This window comes from Melanotaenia boesemani, chromosome 7 (genome assembly GCF_017639745.1).
Source record: "Melanotaenia boesemani isolate fMelBoe1 chromosome 7, fMelBoe1.pri, whole genome shotgun sequence".
NCBI classification, from domain to species: Eukaryota; Metazoa; Chordata; class Actinopteri; order Atheriniformes; family Melanotaeniidae; genus Melanotaenia; species Melanotaenia boesemani.
This window is the reverse complement of record NC_055688.1, coordinates 15,877,819-15,895,885: the sequence shown is the minus strand read 5'-3', so window position 1 is coordinate 15,895,885 and position 18,067 is coordinate 15,877,819. Positions and strand designations below refer to the sequence as shown.

Sequence of the window (18,067 nt, the reverse complement as noted above, 5' to 3'; positions counted from 1 at the left end):
TGAACGTGATGATGGTAAAGATCCTGATGATGATGATGACTAGCACGAGCACGAGAAGTGCGGCTGCCGGAACCTGTAAGCGGCGATTCCTGGGGGACGGCCTATGGCCCAGGAGGCGGCCGTCTGGAGGGGCGGCTGACCCAGCCCTGGAAAAGAGAGGAAGCCACTGAGGGAGAGGCTGCCGGGACGTGGCGCCGAGCCCCTTTTAATGAGCAGCCCACGATAGGCCTCTTGGCCGCCGCCGTCCTGCTCACCACTGCCCCATCCGCCTGGCTGTGGCACCCGGATCGCCGTCGTGCTCGTGTCAGTCATCCTCATCATCGTCATGATATTTAGTGCAGGAGGTCGGCACCCCTTCCGCAGTGCTGCTCCTTCTTCGGCTGTCATCTGTCTCAGTTCTTTCCTTCTTGCTGCCCGCACACTGGCTTAAATGCAAGCTGTTCCTCATCAGAAGGGGAGGAGTCCTTCTGCAGGTGCTGCCAATCAGTTTATGAAAACTCCCATTAGCGAAGTTAAAACAGTTAAAAAACATGCAAAAACCAATAAGACACACTAAACCCAAACAAGAAGGAAACAGTACAGTTTCTGGCAGCACCTGCTCATTTCACCTTGTGACATTTAATGTATTCATTATTTCATATAAATGGGGTTAATCCCCTTTGGGGCCTGCCTCTGGCTGGCAACACCACTGGTTGTTCTCCGATGTGCCATCCTTGAGTGCCCATACTTTTCTTCTATGGCATTTTGGCATTGATGCAATATGCGAGTTAGTTTGTCAGCCCGCCAACTTGGTGAGCTGACTTTCCAGGCCATAGTGTCCTCCGTGTCAGTCTCCTCATCACTCATGAGGGCTGCCACCGCACCCTCCAGGTAGGTCAGATCATCTTTTGACAGCAAATTCCTGGCCACCTCCTTGCGTTGATTAAGCAGCTGGTAAAAAAAAAAAATGCAAGTTAAATTTTGTAAAATGACAAATGAACTGACTGGATCACAACAATATTAAATTTGTAGAATTGGTATATCCACACTCTTAAAAGGGGAAGATCATTATTTTTCAAGACCTATCTTCTAGCATGAAATACGATCATTCGGGAGATATTGAGATCCACTCGCAATCAGCATACATCCAATATAACGGGATTGAACGGGGCCAGCTCGCGCAGCCTCTAAACATGGCATTTTCCGCCACAAAACTCCTTAATTTCACCAATGTGTTGTTATGAATCTGTGGTCCGATCCCTCTGTGTACTCGAAGCAGCTTGGAGTTGCGTTTTTGTGGCAATTAGGGTTGGACGATATGTCTAAAACTTTTATCACAATATATTTTTTCATTTTACTCGATACGATATAATTCTGATATCGATATAAACTTAAACCTCAGAAAAACTTTAAAAAAAAATGCCAACAGATCCCTGCAGGCCTAAAACTAAAAATTATTTGGCCAAGTCTATGACATTCTTCCAGTATAACATTTTAGTAATAAAAAGTGTACAATTAGTCAGCTTTTATTTATATTTAATAAGGCTAATCTTACTGATGCCATCTGTGGTGGTGCAGACCTGGCTGTTGTTGCTGAGTCCCTGGGAGGCCAGCGCATCTTAAGTCGAGTTCCCAGGGGGACCAGCGATTCATAACAACACATTGGTGAAATGAAGGAGTTTTGTGGCAGAAATTGCTGTATTTAGATTCTGCGCAAGCTGGCCCCGTTCACTCCCATTACATTGGATGTACAATGTATGATCATGAGTGGATCTAAATCTCTCCCAAAGGAGTTCAAGTTACACCAACACTGTGTGTGAGTAAATGATTGTATTGCATGTGCATTTGCATTAATGCAATAACCGTATTTTCTGACTAAAGGCACACATTTTCAAAGTTTGGCTGCTTCTACAACTTAATCAGGTGCAACTTAAATATATCAAAATAATATACAGGACTGTCTCAGAAAATTAGAATATTGTGAAAAAGTTCTTTATTTCCTGCAATGCAATTAAAAAACATGAAATGCCATACATTCTGGACTCAGTACAAATCAACTGAGATATTGCAAGCCTTTTATTGTTTCAATATCGCTGATTATGGCCTACAGCTTAAGAAAACTCAAAAATCCCATCTCAAAATATTAGAATATTTCCTCAGACCAAGTAAAAAAAAAAAATTATAACAGCAAAACAAAATCAAACATTTGAAAATGTCCATTAATGCACTCAGTACTTGGTTGGAAATCCTTTTGCATGGATTACTGCATCAATGCGGCGTGGCATGGAGGCAATCAGCCTGTGGCATTGCTGAGGTGTTATGGATGCCCAGGATGCTTCAATAGCGGCCTTTAGCTCATTTGCATTGTTGGGTCTGGTGTCTTTCAGCTCCTTCTTCACAATACCCTACATATTCTCTATGGGGTTCAGGTCAGGGGAATTGGCAGGCCAATCGAGGACAGTAATGCCATGGTCAGTACACCAGTTACTGGTGGTTTTGGCACTGTGGGCAGGTGCCAGATCATGCTGGAAAATGAAATCATCATCTCCATAGAGCTTTTCAGCAGACGGAAGCATGTAGTGCTCTAAAATCTCTTGGTACACAGCTGCATTTACTCTGGACTTGATGAAACACAGTGGACCAACACCAGCAGCTGACATGGCTCCCCAAACCATCGCTGACTGTGGGAACTTCACACTGGATTTCAAGCAACCTGGATTTTGCGCCTCTCCAGCCTTTCTCCAGACTCTGGTGCCTTGACTCCCAAATGAAATACAAAACTTGCTTTCGTCTGAAAAGAGGACTTTGGACCACTCTGCAACTGTCCAGTGCTTCTTTTCCATAGCCCAGGTCAGACGCTTCTTCCGCTGTCTTGAGTTCAGAAGTGGCTTGACCATGGGAATACGGCTATTGTACCCCAGTTCCCTGACACGTCTGTGAACAGTGGCTTTTGATACCTGGACTACAGCTTCAGTCCACTGTCTTTGAAGCTCCCCCAAATTCTGGAAGCGGCTCTTCCTCACAATGCTGTTAAGGCTGCGGTCATCTCTCTTGGTTGTGCAGCGTTTCCTGCCACATTTCCCCCTTCCAACAGACTTTTTGTGAATGTGCTTTGAAACTGCACTCTGTGAACAGCCTGCTCTTTGAGAAATTTCTTTTTGTGTCTTACCCTCCTGATGGAGAGTGTCAATGATGGTCCTCTGGACAGCAGTCAGATCAGCAGTCTTCCCCATACTTGTGATTTAGTTTACTGACCCAAGCTGAGTGTTTTTCAAGGCTCAGGAAACCCTTGCAGGTGTTTCGAGTTAATTTGACGATTCAAGTGATTAGTTGAATAGCCTACTAGTATACTTTTTCATGATATTCTAATATTTTGAGATAGGATATTTGGGTTTTCTTAAGCTGTAGGCCATAATCAGCAATATTGAAACAATAAAAGGCTTGCAATATTTCAGTTGATTTGTAATGAATCCAGAATGTATGACATTTCATGTTTTTTAATTGCATTACAGGAAATAAAGAACTTTTTCACAATATTCTAATTTTCTGAGACAGTCCTGTATGTGAATTCATACAGACTGACATGAACCAGGAACAAACATTGACATCCATAATGCCACAAGAGGGCACTCTAGACTTGTGACACCAGCCCCAAGAGCAAAAATCTGAAAAACGCATTTTTTCAGCATGGGGAGTTTATTTTTGGACATCTGGCGACACTGTCTGTGCAGTGGAACAAATCCTCAAAAAAATATTTATCCTTTTTAATTATGATGTGTATGATCATTTAAAGGTATCAACTTTAGAATCAGAGTAATGGAGGAAATTTCTAGTCACATACAGGCCTATGTAAATCATCTGAAAATCGCTGTATTTCAGCAGTTAATTTTGAACATAAATAAATGGGCAATCCATATCCCACAGATTTCTCTGTATGGGAAGAGACAGGTAGAAACTCTGTATTTCTTCAAGAAACCTGCCAGCGAGCAGTTTGTTTAGAGTTAGTTACCATGGTTTCTGGAACACCCCTCAGGACATAATTCAGCTTAAGTTATGACCTTACCCTATGTCTCCTGTTGTTCAGGGCTTTGCCTCTCCTGTCCTCTTTTATTTTATTTTCTTCAACCAGTTTATGGTCTCTCTTGCAGTGTTCATAGTAACGGCTGCATGCTCCTAAAAAAACACAAGAAAAACAAACAAACAGAAACATACAAAAACATTTGATTACTGTGTAGTAAGGCTTTCAAAACCATCAACAAACACCAGGTAAGTTTTGTGCTCTTGCCATACTGATGACACTCTCTCCAGAGACACCAGTTTTTACAAACTTTTAACAAATTGAAAATGCTGACTTACTGTGTATTTCCTCTGGCTCAAATTCCTGCTGATCCCGTATTGCCTGTGTGATTGTAGCAGTGACTGCCATGTTGTGATCGGAGGAAAATCTTTTGACAAAGCAAAACAAATCTTCATTATGATGAAAATCGAGGCTAAATTAAAGGCAGATAATAATCAAGAGTAATAATGGCAATTTAAATCACAATTATTCATCTAAAACAGAAAACACAAATAGATATAAATTATGCTTACTTGTACTTAATGGACACCATTGTTTCACTACCCATCTCCCCACTACAACTCTGAATCATGCATCTGGATGACTGAGTACTACTGACTACTACATCATAGTATAAATTGTTTCCTTGAATATGTGTGTTTACTTTGTTATCCCCATACAGAAATTTGTCCTCTCCACTTGACGCAACCTTTGATGCCGCTGTGCCAGTGCAGTGTTCCCAAAATAAATAAATAAAAGTTACGATGGTGGCAACCTATTTGTATACAACCCACAGCACAATCAGCTGCTGTACAGCTCCCAGTTCCCATTTCCAATTGTTGAGCCAGGATCATGATCAGAATCACCTGCCAAAGGATTACCATACTGTGCATGTTTTTGGTGACAGGGGACACCAGAGGGTAAAATTAGAGAAAGGCTTGGGACCTGGGATCACTTTGCTGTAAAGCAAGACTGTTACATTATGGACCACCATGCCTATTTACTACACAGACTTTTAAGCAATTATTTTTCTCACTTTTCATTTCCTTTGAAATGCATCTCCTCCCCCAGACCAGAGTGCAGCCTTTTCACTTCTCGCTGAAAAAGAGAGAAAGTTATATTAAAATATGTATAGGATCCCCTCTGTAGAAAAGAGTCCGCTAAAACAGAGATTCTTAGGCCCAATCTCAAATTTCACCTTTAGTCGAATCGTTACCCTAAGAATCTGAATCGAATCGAATCGTGAGTTGCTGCAAGATTCCTACTTTTTTTCCTACTATTATTTTACTTTCCTACTTTAAATGCGCCAAAAGTTAGAATTTTGTTCTTGAAATAAATTCTCAAATGTGAGCAATAATTACTATAACATCACTTACAAAGTTATTGTTTGTGCTTTCATTCACTGAACCGAGAAATTAAAAACAGTCGATTGTGAATAAAAGCAACATTTTTAAATTTTTTGTAACATCCATTGATTGAGCTTCATTCACTTTGCTGCCATAAATTCACATTTAATCTACGCTTATTTTGCAGTTTATAACTTTGCTACATGGAGTTACACGCAGCACTTCCACATTTCCCACCTTCGAAAACTTTTTCAATATGTTATTGTCATGACAGGTTCAGTGCCTCCTTGTGTGGCAGAGAACAGCATACTGTCTCCAAAAAGCTGTGGTTCTAGCATGGTTCTAAAAAGGCAGACCCTGTTCTGTGAGAAAGATAAAAGAGACACAATAACAGGTATTGTTATTATGCAAACTTTTGTTACAGACTTACCGATAACGCCTTTGGAATTTTGGCTTTGATGTTTTCACTGTGCATATCAGTCTGTGCTTTGGTCACCATCTCTTTTAAAGAATCAAGGTTTTTGTTCATTTCATCAACTTTTGCAGCCAGGCTCATCACAGCATTGTGTGAGGTACACATAAATCTGAAAAAGAAAGCAAGCAAGCAAGTTTATTTGTATAGCACATTTCATATACAAGACAGTTCAAAGTGCCTTACATAAAAAATTCAAAGCATTACAGGTGAGAAAAAGAAAAACATTTTAAAATATAGAGAAAAAATGTATGATAAACTAAAATCACATTATTAGAATAACTCACTTAACACTAGAAGTCCCAGGAATTTTGATGTCTCCCTAAAGTCCCAGAGAAGGGTCGAAAGACCTTTAGTCCAAACTGACGACTCTGCTGGCAAAAATTAGCATCTCTTCATTTGTAAATGCAGCCATTACCTGAGGAATGCACCCATTGCATCCAGCCCCTCCTTGTTACCTTGAAACGTCTGGTAAATTCTGTGGCAGTGGGGGATGGTGGGCTGAGGGGGATAAATAGTAGCTAGCTTCACCTCGAACAAATAGAAGGAAGCAAAATGCAGAGGCGGCTTACAACTCAGCAGGCATTGGACCTGATCCTCAGCGATACAAACCCTTGTGACTCAGATGGAGAAGAGATACAAATTCAGCTGGATTCGGACTCTGACTCTGAGCAGTCTTCAGGTAAGATTTGAAACTATTATTGAACTTTTTGGTATGACAAATTTCTTTCTTTCTGCTTTGTCCTGTACTGTGAGTTGCAACACTGGAATTTCTCCATTTTGGTACAAATAAAGGATTTTTTTAATCTTATTTCCAAAACATCCTATTTTCGTCCTCTGAAATTGTGAAATTGTTTACCTTGCAGATGATGAGACTGCTCCACTGCCAGAAAAGAGGGCTCGGTTGGGAAGTGAGAGGACAGAGATGGCTAAAGATGGCACAGTGTGGCATGAAGAACAGCTGGGGACATGTCTCAATTTCACCCCAATAGAACCATACGGCACAGATGGAGAGCCAACTGCTAAGGCCAGAAGAAGTATCCGGACTCGTCTTCAAAGCTTCTTCTGTTTTATAACACTTGAAATGCTTCGTAGCATTCAAGAATGGACCATTCAGCATGCACGGCAAAAGGAGCAGGCAGATTGGTTCATGAACCTCCCAGAACTAATGGCATTTATTGCAATTATTATCTTGCGGGGGGTGAAGAAAGTTCCATCACTACGTGACAATTGGTCAGCAGAGCTGGGAAACCCACGAATCATTGCTACTATGGCCCGAAAGCGCTTCCAAAACATCATGCAACACCTACGCTTTGATAACATGTTCACACGCAGTGAGCGAGTGGAGACAAATAAGTTTGCTGCAATTTCTAATCTGTGGGAATCTTTTGTCAATAACTGCATCAGATCTTATAACCCTGGTCGACACATCACTATTGATGAACAGACTCGCTGCAGTTTTCTGCAGTACATTGCAACAAAACCGGACAAATTTGGCATTAAGTTTTGGCTGGCTTGTGACTTGAAATCAAAGTACATTTGCAATATCCTGCCATATCTTGGCAAGGACCCCAGTCGTCCCAGTGGAGAGAGACTCTCTGAGAGTGTAGTGATGAGGCTGATGGAGCCGTTCATGGATAAGGGCAGAACTGTAACAACAGACAATTTTTTTACATCGCTGTCCCTTGCGCAACGACTGCTTAGCCGGAAAACCACCATCCTTGGCACAGTCAACAAGATTCGCCGGGAAATTCCTCAGTCAACTAGACTGAAGGACCACACTAAATTCACCACTCGAGTGTTTTCCACCACTGGTGCAACACTCACAGTATATGCGCCGAAACGGAAAAAGACTGTCTATCTTCTCAGCAGCATGCACAATGTGGTTGAGACTGAGAATACCACCAAAAGGAAGCCAAACACTGTCACACAATACAACACCACAAAGTGTGGTGTGGATGTGATGGACCAGATGGTGCGGGAGTACAGCGTGCGTGCAGGAACACGGAGATGGCCAGTCGCCGTGTTCTACAACATGATCGACATGGCGGCACGGAACGCTCATGTTCTTCATAAGGAATGCACCGGAGTGCAGGAGAGAAGAGTGGACTTCCTGGTTGAGCTCGCGAAAGAGTTGGCCAACTCTCATGTGAGTCAGAAGAAGGCACATAAGGAGCAACTGCTTCAGCAGCAACCTCCCACACCTAGCCCTGGGAAAAGGGCAAAATGTCAGGTCAACCATCGATGCAAGAACAATTGCGCAACTGTAAGATGTGTTGACTGCTACAAATACACATGTGGCAAATGCAGGATGGAGATACCATGGAAGTGCCAAGCATGTTTGGACTTAGCACAGACGGACTGCTGAAAGAGCAGAAAAGCCATTCACACAAGGGCATGCCACTGTAGCCTTGTGTAAATATTTGTGAAATTGTTTCATTACTTGCATTATTTTAACTGTTTTGTTGTTTTTTTTATGACAAAAATAAAAAGCATTGGAAAAAATTCACAGTTGTTCTTTTATATCTTTGTCATGTTGACATTTATGCCCTCTTGACTTAGACACTAATGCTTCTGGACATTTTACTCACAGACCCTGCCTGTACCACCACAATCAAAAAATGTTCATTTTAAATATTCAAAATTGTTCATTGCTTGGGCTTTTTGGACATATGAACATTGGGTTAGAAAGTTTGAAAAATTGGTAAAAAATTCTGAAAAATTTGTATTTTTTCATTTGTATGAAAAGAGGAGAGCTGGACCTTTTAAAGTGATTTTTTAAAAAAATATGAATTCATCATTTTGTCATATCATTCTAAATTGTTTGCTTTTTTATTGAAGGCCCACAATGATTATCTTTTTTTTTTTCTTCTAAAAGCACACAAATGTGTCGAGGAGGTATATATCATATATCATATCAAATATATTTTTAATTATTTGAAATATACTAGAATGCAGGAAAACCTTTCTGAATCTGTTTGAGGTCTACTCCAATCTCATACTCAGGGGACCAAGCAGTGTCTCAAGCCAAGCTTTGGGCAAAAGTTGACAGTCCAGTTTCAAGAGTCTACAGTGTCTCCCCTAAGTATGCGCCCTCCTGGGGTGTGCCAGTAATTGACTCGTCTACAAACAAAAGAAGCTGTTCGCAGCTTAAGACAGGATTTTAGCTAAAATCCTACTGGTCAATCGACCCATCTCTGGGTTGTAAAGGTAGAAAGGTCAATTGACCCCTCTCTGGGACTTCTAGTGTTAAAAAGATGCTGAGATAAGTTAAAAAAATGCAGATTTCATGGATAGGCACTGTTGTGTTGCGGCCAGTTAGGGCCGCTGGGGTTGTTTTCTCTTTATGTTTTGATTTCCCTGTTTGTTTCCTTGTCTGTTTCCCCTGTGTGACACGTTGGGAGTGTCTGTGAGCACAGCTGAGCCAGAGCCGTCCCTGCAATCATCCTTCATCTCTCCCACCTGTTCGTCCTCCCTCTCCCGGTTCCCTCACCTGCACCTCATCAGTAATCACTCTAGCCATAAAACCAGCTCTCTCCCTTCACCTCTTGTTGGATCATTGTACCTGTTAACCCGCCTGTGTAGTCTTGGTTCCTGTCGTTGTGTGAATCTGGTTTTCCCTGCTCCCCGTCATTTTGTACGGACCTAGTTTGGCGATCTCCCTTAGTTTCTCCGCCTGTGACTTCCATGTCTTCTGCCTGTTCCTGCCCCGTCTCCACGAGCCCTCCTGCCGGACCGCTCGAAGTTCGCCACTAGCTCCCCCTGTGATGCCCCTGCCCCTGTCTACTCTCCTGGTTGTTCCTCCCTGCTCTGGCTCGGCTCACTCTCGACCTCCCAGCGTGTCCACTTCCTCTGTGTTTCCCCGTCTACCTGGTGAGCCTGTAGTTTTATGTCCCGTGACTTGTGTTCCTCCCTAGTCTCCCCAGTTTCCCCCTCTGCCCGTTTGCCTGGTTGTGTTTGGTTTTTACCCAGTCTTCCCTCAGCCAGTTGGCTTCTGTATTTTTGTTTCCCCCTTAGCTTCGTTATTCCTCCCCGTGAGTCCTATGTTCTATCTCCCCCTACGGGTTAAGTTTGGCTTTTAGGAAGCCCCTTGTTTAGTTCCCTGTTCCTGTTGCCTCTCCTTGTGTTTTGTTCCTTGTTAATTACCTGTCCTGTTTGCCTGCCTGCCTGTTTGTCAGTTTTCTGTTGTTAATCATTAAATTTAACCTCGGAATCTGCACGTGAGTCCTTCCCCTTTTTACAGCGCACTGCGCTACATAACAGGCACATGAGAAGAAAGATGTTTTCAACCTTGACTTAAAAGTGTCTACAGTTGAGGAAAGTTTAATCTCCACTGGCAGGTTGTGCTTTGAAAAAGCAAGACAGATAATTATTCGTAAATTTGAATTTTATGTCAATTTCTCTATATCGACGGAACTAGAAGAAAAATGTATACCTTTTTTGTCTACATATCCAATTTCAACTGTGTAAAACTATGATTAACACTGACCACATTTATTATCAATAAAAATAAGTCATGATTACAAAATAAACTAGAAAATGCTGTTATTAGCATAACAGCAAGTGTGAATGCCTTTCATGCTGAACGATTGTACTATAATGCTGAAAGATGGCTGAAGATGGTTGAAAAAGGCTGAAAAGTATTTTTTGAGGAAGTGTTCATAAAGCTGAAGTGAAAAGTTGAAGGATTTAAAGCTCAAAGTGGAGTTAAAAGGTGTTGAAAGGGTGAAAGGTTAAAGTGAAATGGGGTTAAGATTGCTGAAGATGGCTTAAAAGGGCTGAAAATATGGTTGTTGAAGAAGTATATATGAAGGTGAAATGAAGAGTTCAACAATTTAAAGCACAAATTGATGTTTAAAAGTAGTTAAAATGGTGGAAAGTTGAAGTAAAATGTGCTTAAGACAGTTCAACATTACTGATAATGGCTGAAGTCTCCTTGCTGAAGCACCAGCTGAAGTAATCATGTAGCTGAAGTCAATAGTTAAAGGATTTAAAGCTGAAAGTGAATGTTAAAGGTGCTGAACTGGTTGAATGTTGAAGAAGTGATTGTAAAAGGCAGAAAGAGCTGAAACAGAGTTGAATTGGCAGCTGAAACACAGTCCATCATGTAAGTGAGCAGCAAAGGACATGATGAGAGGACAGACAGGAGGAGAGCTAGAGGAGGACATGTGGCCTGTTGTAATGAGAAGGACAAGGAGGAGACAGGAGAAGAGGACAGAGAGTAATACCTGGACTCATTAGGAGGACAAAACCAGGTGAGAAACCCATAATCTGGATCAATAGGACTGAATGAATTAGGTAAAAGGTCAGCTGCCTGCTCACAGCTGAGAGCAGTCAGTGAGTTGTCATGACAACGGCCCCTCACTTAGCAGGCAGACTGAGACGAGGGAGAGACGGACTGGGGAATCACTGGTGCGCACCTCCTGAACTCGCTGCTTCTGTCCGAAATCTATAAGACATATCCAAATAATTCTTTCACCGTGAGCGGCAGGAGGGTCTGAGGAACACAGGGATGTAATTTATTTGTCCCTACGTGGAACAGAATTTAAATGGTGGCGAGTTTAAAACACAGCAAAAAAGCGCTTTGAACCGGAATCCTGCCTCTGATTTGAATGGAAGTCAATGGGGGAAAAAGTAGACTTTTGCTCACTTGGAGAGGCGTAGCTCTAAATGTACAAGTCCCAGCTGTGTCATTCTTGGTTCTACTGGAAGCCAACATATTTTCCTCCATTTTGATGTATAATTTATGTGTGTACGATGGATATTGTAGGAGTTATGAGAATTTGTTTGGAGTAGTAGAACATGCTTAAAACTTACAGCGTGTTAGAGCGTGAGACTTTGGTGAAGATTGTAAAAGTTGTGGTTTTTTAAACTGCCATAAATCATAAACCGTAAAACACATCGTCAAACGGAGTCATGTGGAAATAGCCCAATCCTTTGTGAGTTGTTTAAAGTTTGAATGGTGTTTCTAGCTGAAAGTATGTGGAAGTAGTAGGAGTTGAAAGAAGGTGAAGTTTTTCGAATGAGCTGAAGTGATTTCCCATTCATGTGTATGGCAAAATGTCATATTTCAAAAATTCATATAAAATAAAGTATAACATTGCGACATGCCAAAAGTCATAGCCCAAATGTCCTGAACAAGCTGAACATTTTGATACCAAAATTGTTGAAATTGGCCAAAGAATGTGCCTTGAGGCACATTTAAAAACACTGATGTTGCCATAGCAACCCAAAAATGCCGTTAATACTTCGGCCCATTTCAAATTAAAACCGCCGTTAAACATATATCCGCACATCGTTCACCCCTTTTACCATATAATATACAGCGTATAAACAATTTTTCTTAGAAAGGTTATTATAATATAAGATCTAGCTCCTTTAAACAGTGTTGGCAGAACCATGAAAGCTAATTCTTGGCCGGATGTGGCCCGCAGGCTGCCAAAGTTTATTTCCCCAAACCTGGGTTTGGAACAGCACTACACAAAGAAACACACATAAAACATCGAACCTTCGACTCCAACCAATCCATCCAAATCATAAACAATAAAAAAAATAAATAAATGTACTTACGTCCAAATATCATCCAAAGTTATGCCAGTGGAAGTGTTGGCATAGCTCTGGCTAGCACCACGGCTCCCTCCAGGAGTAGGACTAATCAGCCGCCGGTGACGGTCCTCCTCCCGAGTTCTAGATCTGGGGGTCTCATTAAAGCTTCTTACCATTTCCATTTCATCTTCTGAATCAGACTCCTGAAGTCGCACGCGCCTACGTTTTGACATTCTCTTCCGATACTCTCTCGTCGCTCGCTGTCAGTCGCTCTTGCTCTCTCTCTTCTGCGTATGCTCAAGCTAAAGTTTTCCCGCTCATGAAGATTTTAAAAAAAATAAACGCCTCTGATTGGCTAAATAAATACATCTGATACAAAGATCGTATATAAAACAGCCAACTGATTTTGACCACGAGCCTGCGCTACAAAGAAGATCGATTCATTGTATGTCACTTCAAATGTGTAAGTACATTTTCACATATTAATATATGTGTGTCCTCTGTGCCTTGCTCATCGGTGGGATGGGATGGAGATTATTCAGGATCTGGAAAGATATGGGCTTCTCTACAGATAGGATTGCATATTTCATTTAGACTTTTAATTTGGTCTATTCTACTATTGCTTATTTGTATTCTATCAAAAAATGTCATTTTTTGCTGCCATTAAGTATATGTAGTCTCAATCAGTGTTGGAAAGCAAATAGTACAGATGAAAAGTATGATTTATGGTACTTTTACTTTACTTGAATATTATCCATAATACACTGTTAACTACTAGGCCTACTTTAAAACATTTTAGAGCTGATAGGCTGTATGGGTGATTCTCTGATTACGCTCTTTGTGTCCGTATGTTTATTTAAATATGTAGGATATATGATTTTCATACAAAGTAAACCACAATGGAGATTTTTAAACATTACAGATCCATGTGTCTTTGCTTTATATCACACAAACAATCTTGAAAATTGTGTTTTCATACAAAAAATGTTATGGGATGCTGAGCTCAGCCAAATTAGTATGTCCCCATTGAAGAGTTATTTTTTTATTTAATAAAATGAAAAACATCTTTCTGAAAATCTTTCATTTTTTTTTTTTTTTTCATTAAAAGAAATAACTAGCAGCATTTTTTTACTGCCAAAATAATTAATTGGCTGATCGCTTTAAACAATAAATGAAATATGAGGAAAAAATAAATTATCAACATAATAGCTGTATTTCATAACTGTTGATAGGAGAGAGTGTAAAAACAGAACAGGAAAGGCTGGGGAGGGGTGTTTGTGTGTGTGTGTGTGTGTGTGTGTTTGTGTGCGTGTGTGTGTGGTTGGGGGACGGGGGGGGGGTTGGTGGGTTCTGATTTTTTTTTAATTCAAATTTAAACAATAACATATGTACACAACATGTGAATGTTACGGGCAGCACAGAGAAAGTTGTAGAAAGTAATAGATGTCTCCCTGCTGCAGCACACTTGATTCAAATCAAATGGATCTCTGACTAACTCTGCACAAGTCTGCAATAGAGCCATTAATTTGTGTCAGGTATATTGAAGCAGGATGACATCTATACCTGCATGATATTGTGCCTTGGTAACCACTGCCTGAGAGTATCAGCTAAATGTCTCTTGACAGCTCCTCTGCTTTTAGGAGATTGATATGTTTGAAAGAATTATCTTGATTATGTTCTAGTGTTATACCCAATAATTTTGGGATCATACTCAATAATAAGTAGTTAATTACAATGTAAGTGATACAGAAATTATGAATGGATTACATGCAAGGTGGGGAAACACATTTTCTCAGAGGTTACAACTGTTCCCAATTCGATGCAATTATGAATGTTTTTAGGTATCACAAGATGCAAAGAGCAGTAATTTGAGAGAACCCATTGGTACTTTTTACTCCACTATATTTTCAATTGGAATATAGGTCAAAGTGTTTTTAGACCTGTTGTAGTCCTGCTTTAATTCTGACTTGATAAACTTATTCTTCATACAATAAAAATAATTTAAAACATCTTTCAATATTTAAAGAAATTGTGTTGAATACATTTAAAAAAAAGTACTACAGCAGAATTTTGATGTCATTATTTAACTTTTACCACTATAGTGTTTCTTCTGTAAAAATGTGAATGTCTTCCACCGCTGTTATCAAGCATACATTTAAAAAATTATTAACTTTTCTTGTATTTTCACAGAAAACCATGCCTAAAGTACGGAGGCAGCGTTTTTTGTGGTGTGACCACTGTAAGGAAAGAGTTAGCAAAACATCTTTTTATGAACATCAACATAAGTATGGCCATAATACTGCAACACTGAGACTAGAAATGGTGGGTTGCAATGTACAATGGTTGTCATATATTCCTAATTTATGTATCTTCACACTAACTCTGCCCCATATGGTTTATGCAGAAACCTTGCGTCGATGGTCTTTCAGAGGAGCAACAAGCTGAATGCTGGCCAACCGGTATAGTTACTAATGAATAGTAACGTGCAAACAAGAACATCAGAGTTGACGATTAAAAACTTCTGGCTGCTTTGTTATCCATAATGAACATTACTGTTTTAAGTGTAGGCTAAGTTGTTTTAATCTCTAAATGTGTCTTTGATTACAGAAGCTGAAAGTATTGAGAATGAGAATGGAGTCAGTCTCAGCAGCAAACACAATAGTGACAGCGAAAAGAACAGAAGTGGCAGAGAGGAAGACAGCAGTGGCAGAGAGGAAGACAGCAGTGGCAGAGAGGAAGACAGCAGTGGCAGAGAGGAGGACAGCAGTGGCAGAGAGGATGACGGAGACAGAGAGGAAGACAGCAGTGGCAGAGAGGAAGACAGTAGTGGCAGAGAGGATGACGGAGACAGAGAGGAAGACAGCAGTGGCCGAGAGGAAGACAGTAGTGGCAGAGAGGATGACGGAGACAGAGAGGAAGACAGCAGTGGCCGAGAGGAAGACAGCAGTGGCCGAGAGGAAGACAGCAGTGGCAGAGAGGAAGACAGCAGTGGCAGAGAGGAAGACAGCAGTGGCAGAGAGGAAGACAGCAGTGGCAGAGAGGAAGACAGCAGTGGCAGAGAGGAAGACAGCAGTGGCAGAGAGGAAGACAGCAGTGGCAGCGAGGACGAATATGAAAGCACCAGAGAAGGAGATGATTCGGAGAACGAAGAAGAAGCAAATGTTGAGCTATCGTGGATGGCATATCTAATTATGTGTCTTACAGCTTGGAAAACACGTTTTACAATATCTGACAATGCCTACATAATGCTCCTAAGCATGCTTAAATCGTTTTTTCATGCTCTTGGTTGCATTCTAAAAATAGATCAACTGAAAAAGTTGGCTGAAAAAATACCTTGCACCCTATATATGGTACGGAAATTGCTCTCTGTTGACCAAAATGATTTTGTTCGATACATAGCATGCACCCGATGTAATAAAATTTACACACTTGAGGAAGCAACCTTAACTGTAAGAGATGGAAGAGGGGTAACAAGAAAATCAGCAAGGTGTAATCATACAGAATTCAAAACACATGCACAAAAGCGTTGTCGTCAAAAATGTGGAAATTTACTTTTGAAAAAAGTGGTAGGAAAGAATGGAGCATTGCATTTACAACCCAAACGCACATTCTGTTACAGAAGTATAATTAAGTCAATTCAGGATTTGGTTAACCGCCCCGACTTTAATGCAGCCTGTGAAAAATGGAGGGACAGATCAGTGAGTGACACAGTCTATGGTGACATTTATGATGGGCAGGTATGGAAAGATTTTCAGTTTGTTGAGAGAAAGCCTTTCTTGGCTGAGCCATGCAACTTAGGTTTCATGCTAAATGTAGACTGGTTTCAACCATATGATAGAGTTAAAGACTCAGTTGGTGTAATCTATCTTGTTGTTATGAATCTTCCACGTGAGGAAAGATTTAAAGAACAGAACATGATCGTTGTTGGGATCATTCCAGGACCACGAGAGCCAAAAGAGCACATTAATACCTACTTAACCCCTTTTGTAAATGACTTGTTAGACCTTTGGGAGGGGGTTTACCTGTTAGACTGCTCTCCTTTAGGAAAGCAAAGATATAGAGGAGCTTTACTTTGTTTGTCTAGTGACATTCCTGCATGTCGTAAAACGGGGGGTTTTCTTGGACACATGGCCAAAATGGGATGCTCAAAGTGCCTCAAAACTTTTTCACGGACAGCAGACAACAAAGTGGACTATTCTGGATTTGATTGTGACCAATGGCTTCCACGATCAAAAGATACACACATATTCTATGCAAAAAAATCACAGCAGTCTAAATCCAAGGCAGAACAGAGCAGACTTGAAGGAATTTATGGGGCTAGATACAGCGTATTACACAAACTCCCTTATTTTGATCCTGTCAGAATGCATGTCATAGATCCAATGCATAATATCCTCGAAGGAACAGCCAAACGAGTGATGCAAGTGTGGAAAGAAACAGGTATCTTACAAAGCCAATCCTTTAAAATCCTTCAGTCTAGAGTAGACTGTCTAAAGGTCCCCAGAGATCTTGACCCTGGCATTCCCTCAAAAATTGAGTCCGCATTTGAGGGTTTTACAGCATCCCAATGGAAACTTTGGGTTTGCACATATTCTTTATATGCTCTTAAGGGTCTAATAAGTGACAGTGATTATAACATTTGGAAGTGCTTTGTCTCTGCTGCAAGAATCCTTTGTTGTAGAGTTATAACTCAAAGTGAACTAGAAGATGCAGACAGATGTCTAAGACTTTTCTGCAGTGCATTTGAAAAAAAATATGGAAAGCAATGGTGCACCATGAATATGCACTTACATTTACATCTAAAGTCTTGCATCATAGACTATGGTCCAATTCATGGTTTTTGGTGTTTTTCCTTTGAAAGGGCTAATGGAACATTAGGTGGCTATCATACAAATAATAGACATACAGAGGTCATTATTATGCACAAATGGCTTCTAGATTGGCAGATTTTTCAAAAACAGAAAAATGTCCCTGCTTTCCTTGAAGAACATTTGCCCCATTTCCATCTCTCTAAAAAAAAATCTACTCCATCCAGCTACATCTTAACTCAAGACCAGTTAAATAAACTTAAAGTACTTTCAGAGTGTGACAATTTTTATGAAGATTTTACATATGATAACCAACTAGAGTTTTTAATTCCACCACTAAAGCGTGGGAGTCTTTCTTTTGAGGATAACCAAGCATTACTCTTAATGTTTAGAAAATTTTATAACAGTTGCACCAGAGTGTCTTATTTCTGTGTACAGTTTAGTCGGTATGTATTTGGAGGTGAGTTTGTGTCATCAGAGGGAGGCAGTACATGTGTCTGTGCTAAATGGGTTTCGAGTGACAGCACAACAGGGGAACCTGTTATTGATCTCAATGCTGAAATGAATCCAGGATTCATTTATCGAATGTTAAAGGTGTTTGTTTATTTTAATTTGAATGGAAAATTAGTCAAAGCTGAGCACACAGTAGCAGAGGTTAGGTGGTTAAAAAAACACGGTGATCGATATTTTTATGGTCAGAACGAGTCGTGTACAGTATGGGAAACAACATTTGTGCCATTTTCACTGGCATCATTTATCCCATTAAAGAGGCTCAAAAGTCGATGTGCATACACCAAAACAAAAGTTCGTTTTTCGAGATCAAGGGAAGAAGCTGTCCATGTTGTTGTTCCCATGAAAA

General features: G+C 40.5%; 2 protein-coding genes across 3 annotated transcripts in view; both read right to left on the bottom strand.

Moving 5' to 3' along the window:
• Window positions 1-18,067, bottom strand: part of lingo2 (leucine rich repeat and Ig domain containing 2) — a 245,248-nt gene that overhangs the window by 182,070 nt on the left and 45,111 nt on the right. The window lies entirely within an intron of this gene.
• On the bottom strand, window positions 588-12,671 carry LOC121643067 (uncharacterized protein C14orf93 homolog). The gene is made up of 6 exons (XM_041990266.1): window positions 12,425-12,671; window positions 5,813-5,966; window positions 5,073-5,134; window positions 4,336-4,424; window positions 4,043-4,152; window positions 588-930 (listed from the first exon to the last, which is right to left on the bottom strand). The coding sequence occupies exons 1-6, from the start codon at window positions 12,631-12,633 to the stop codon at window positions 631-633; spliced, it is 924 nt and encodes a 307-aa protein (XP_041846200.1). The 5' UTR covers window positions 12,634-12,671; the 3' UTR covers window positions 588-630.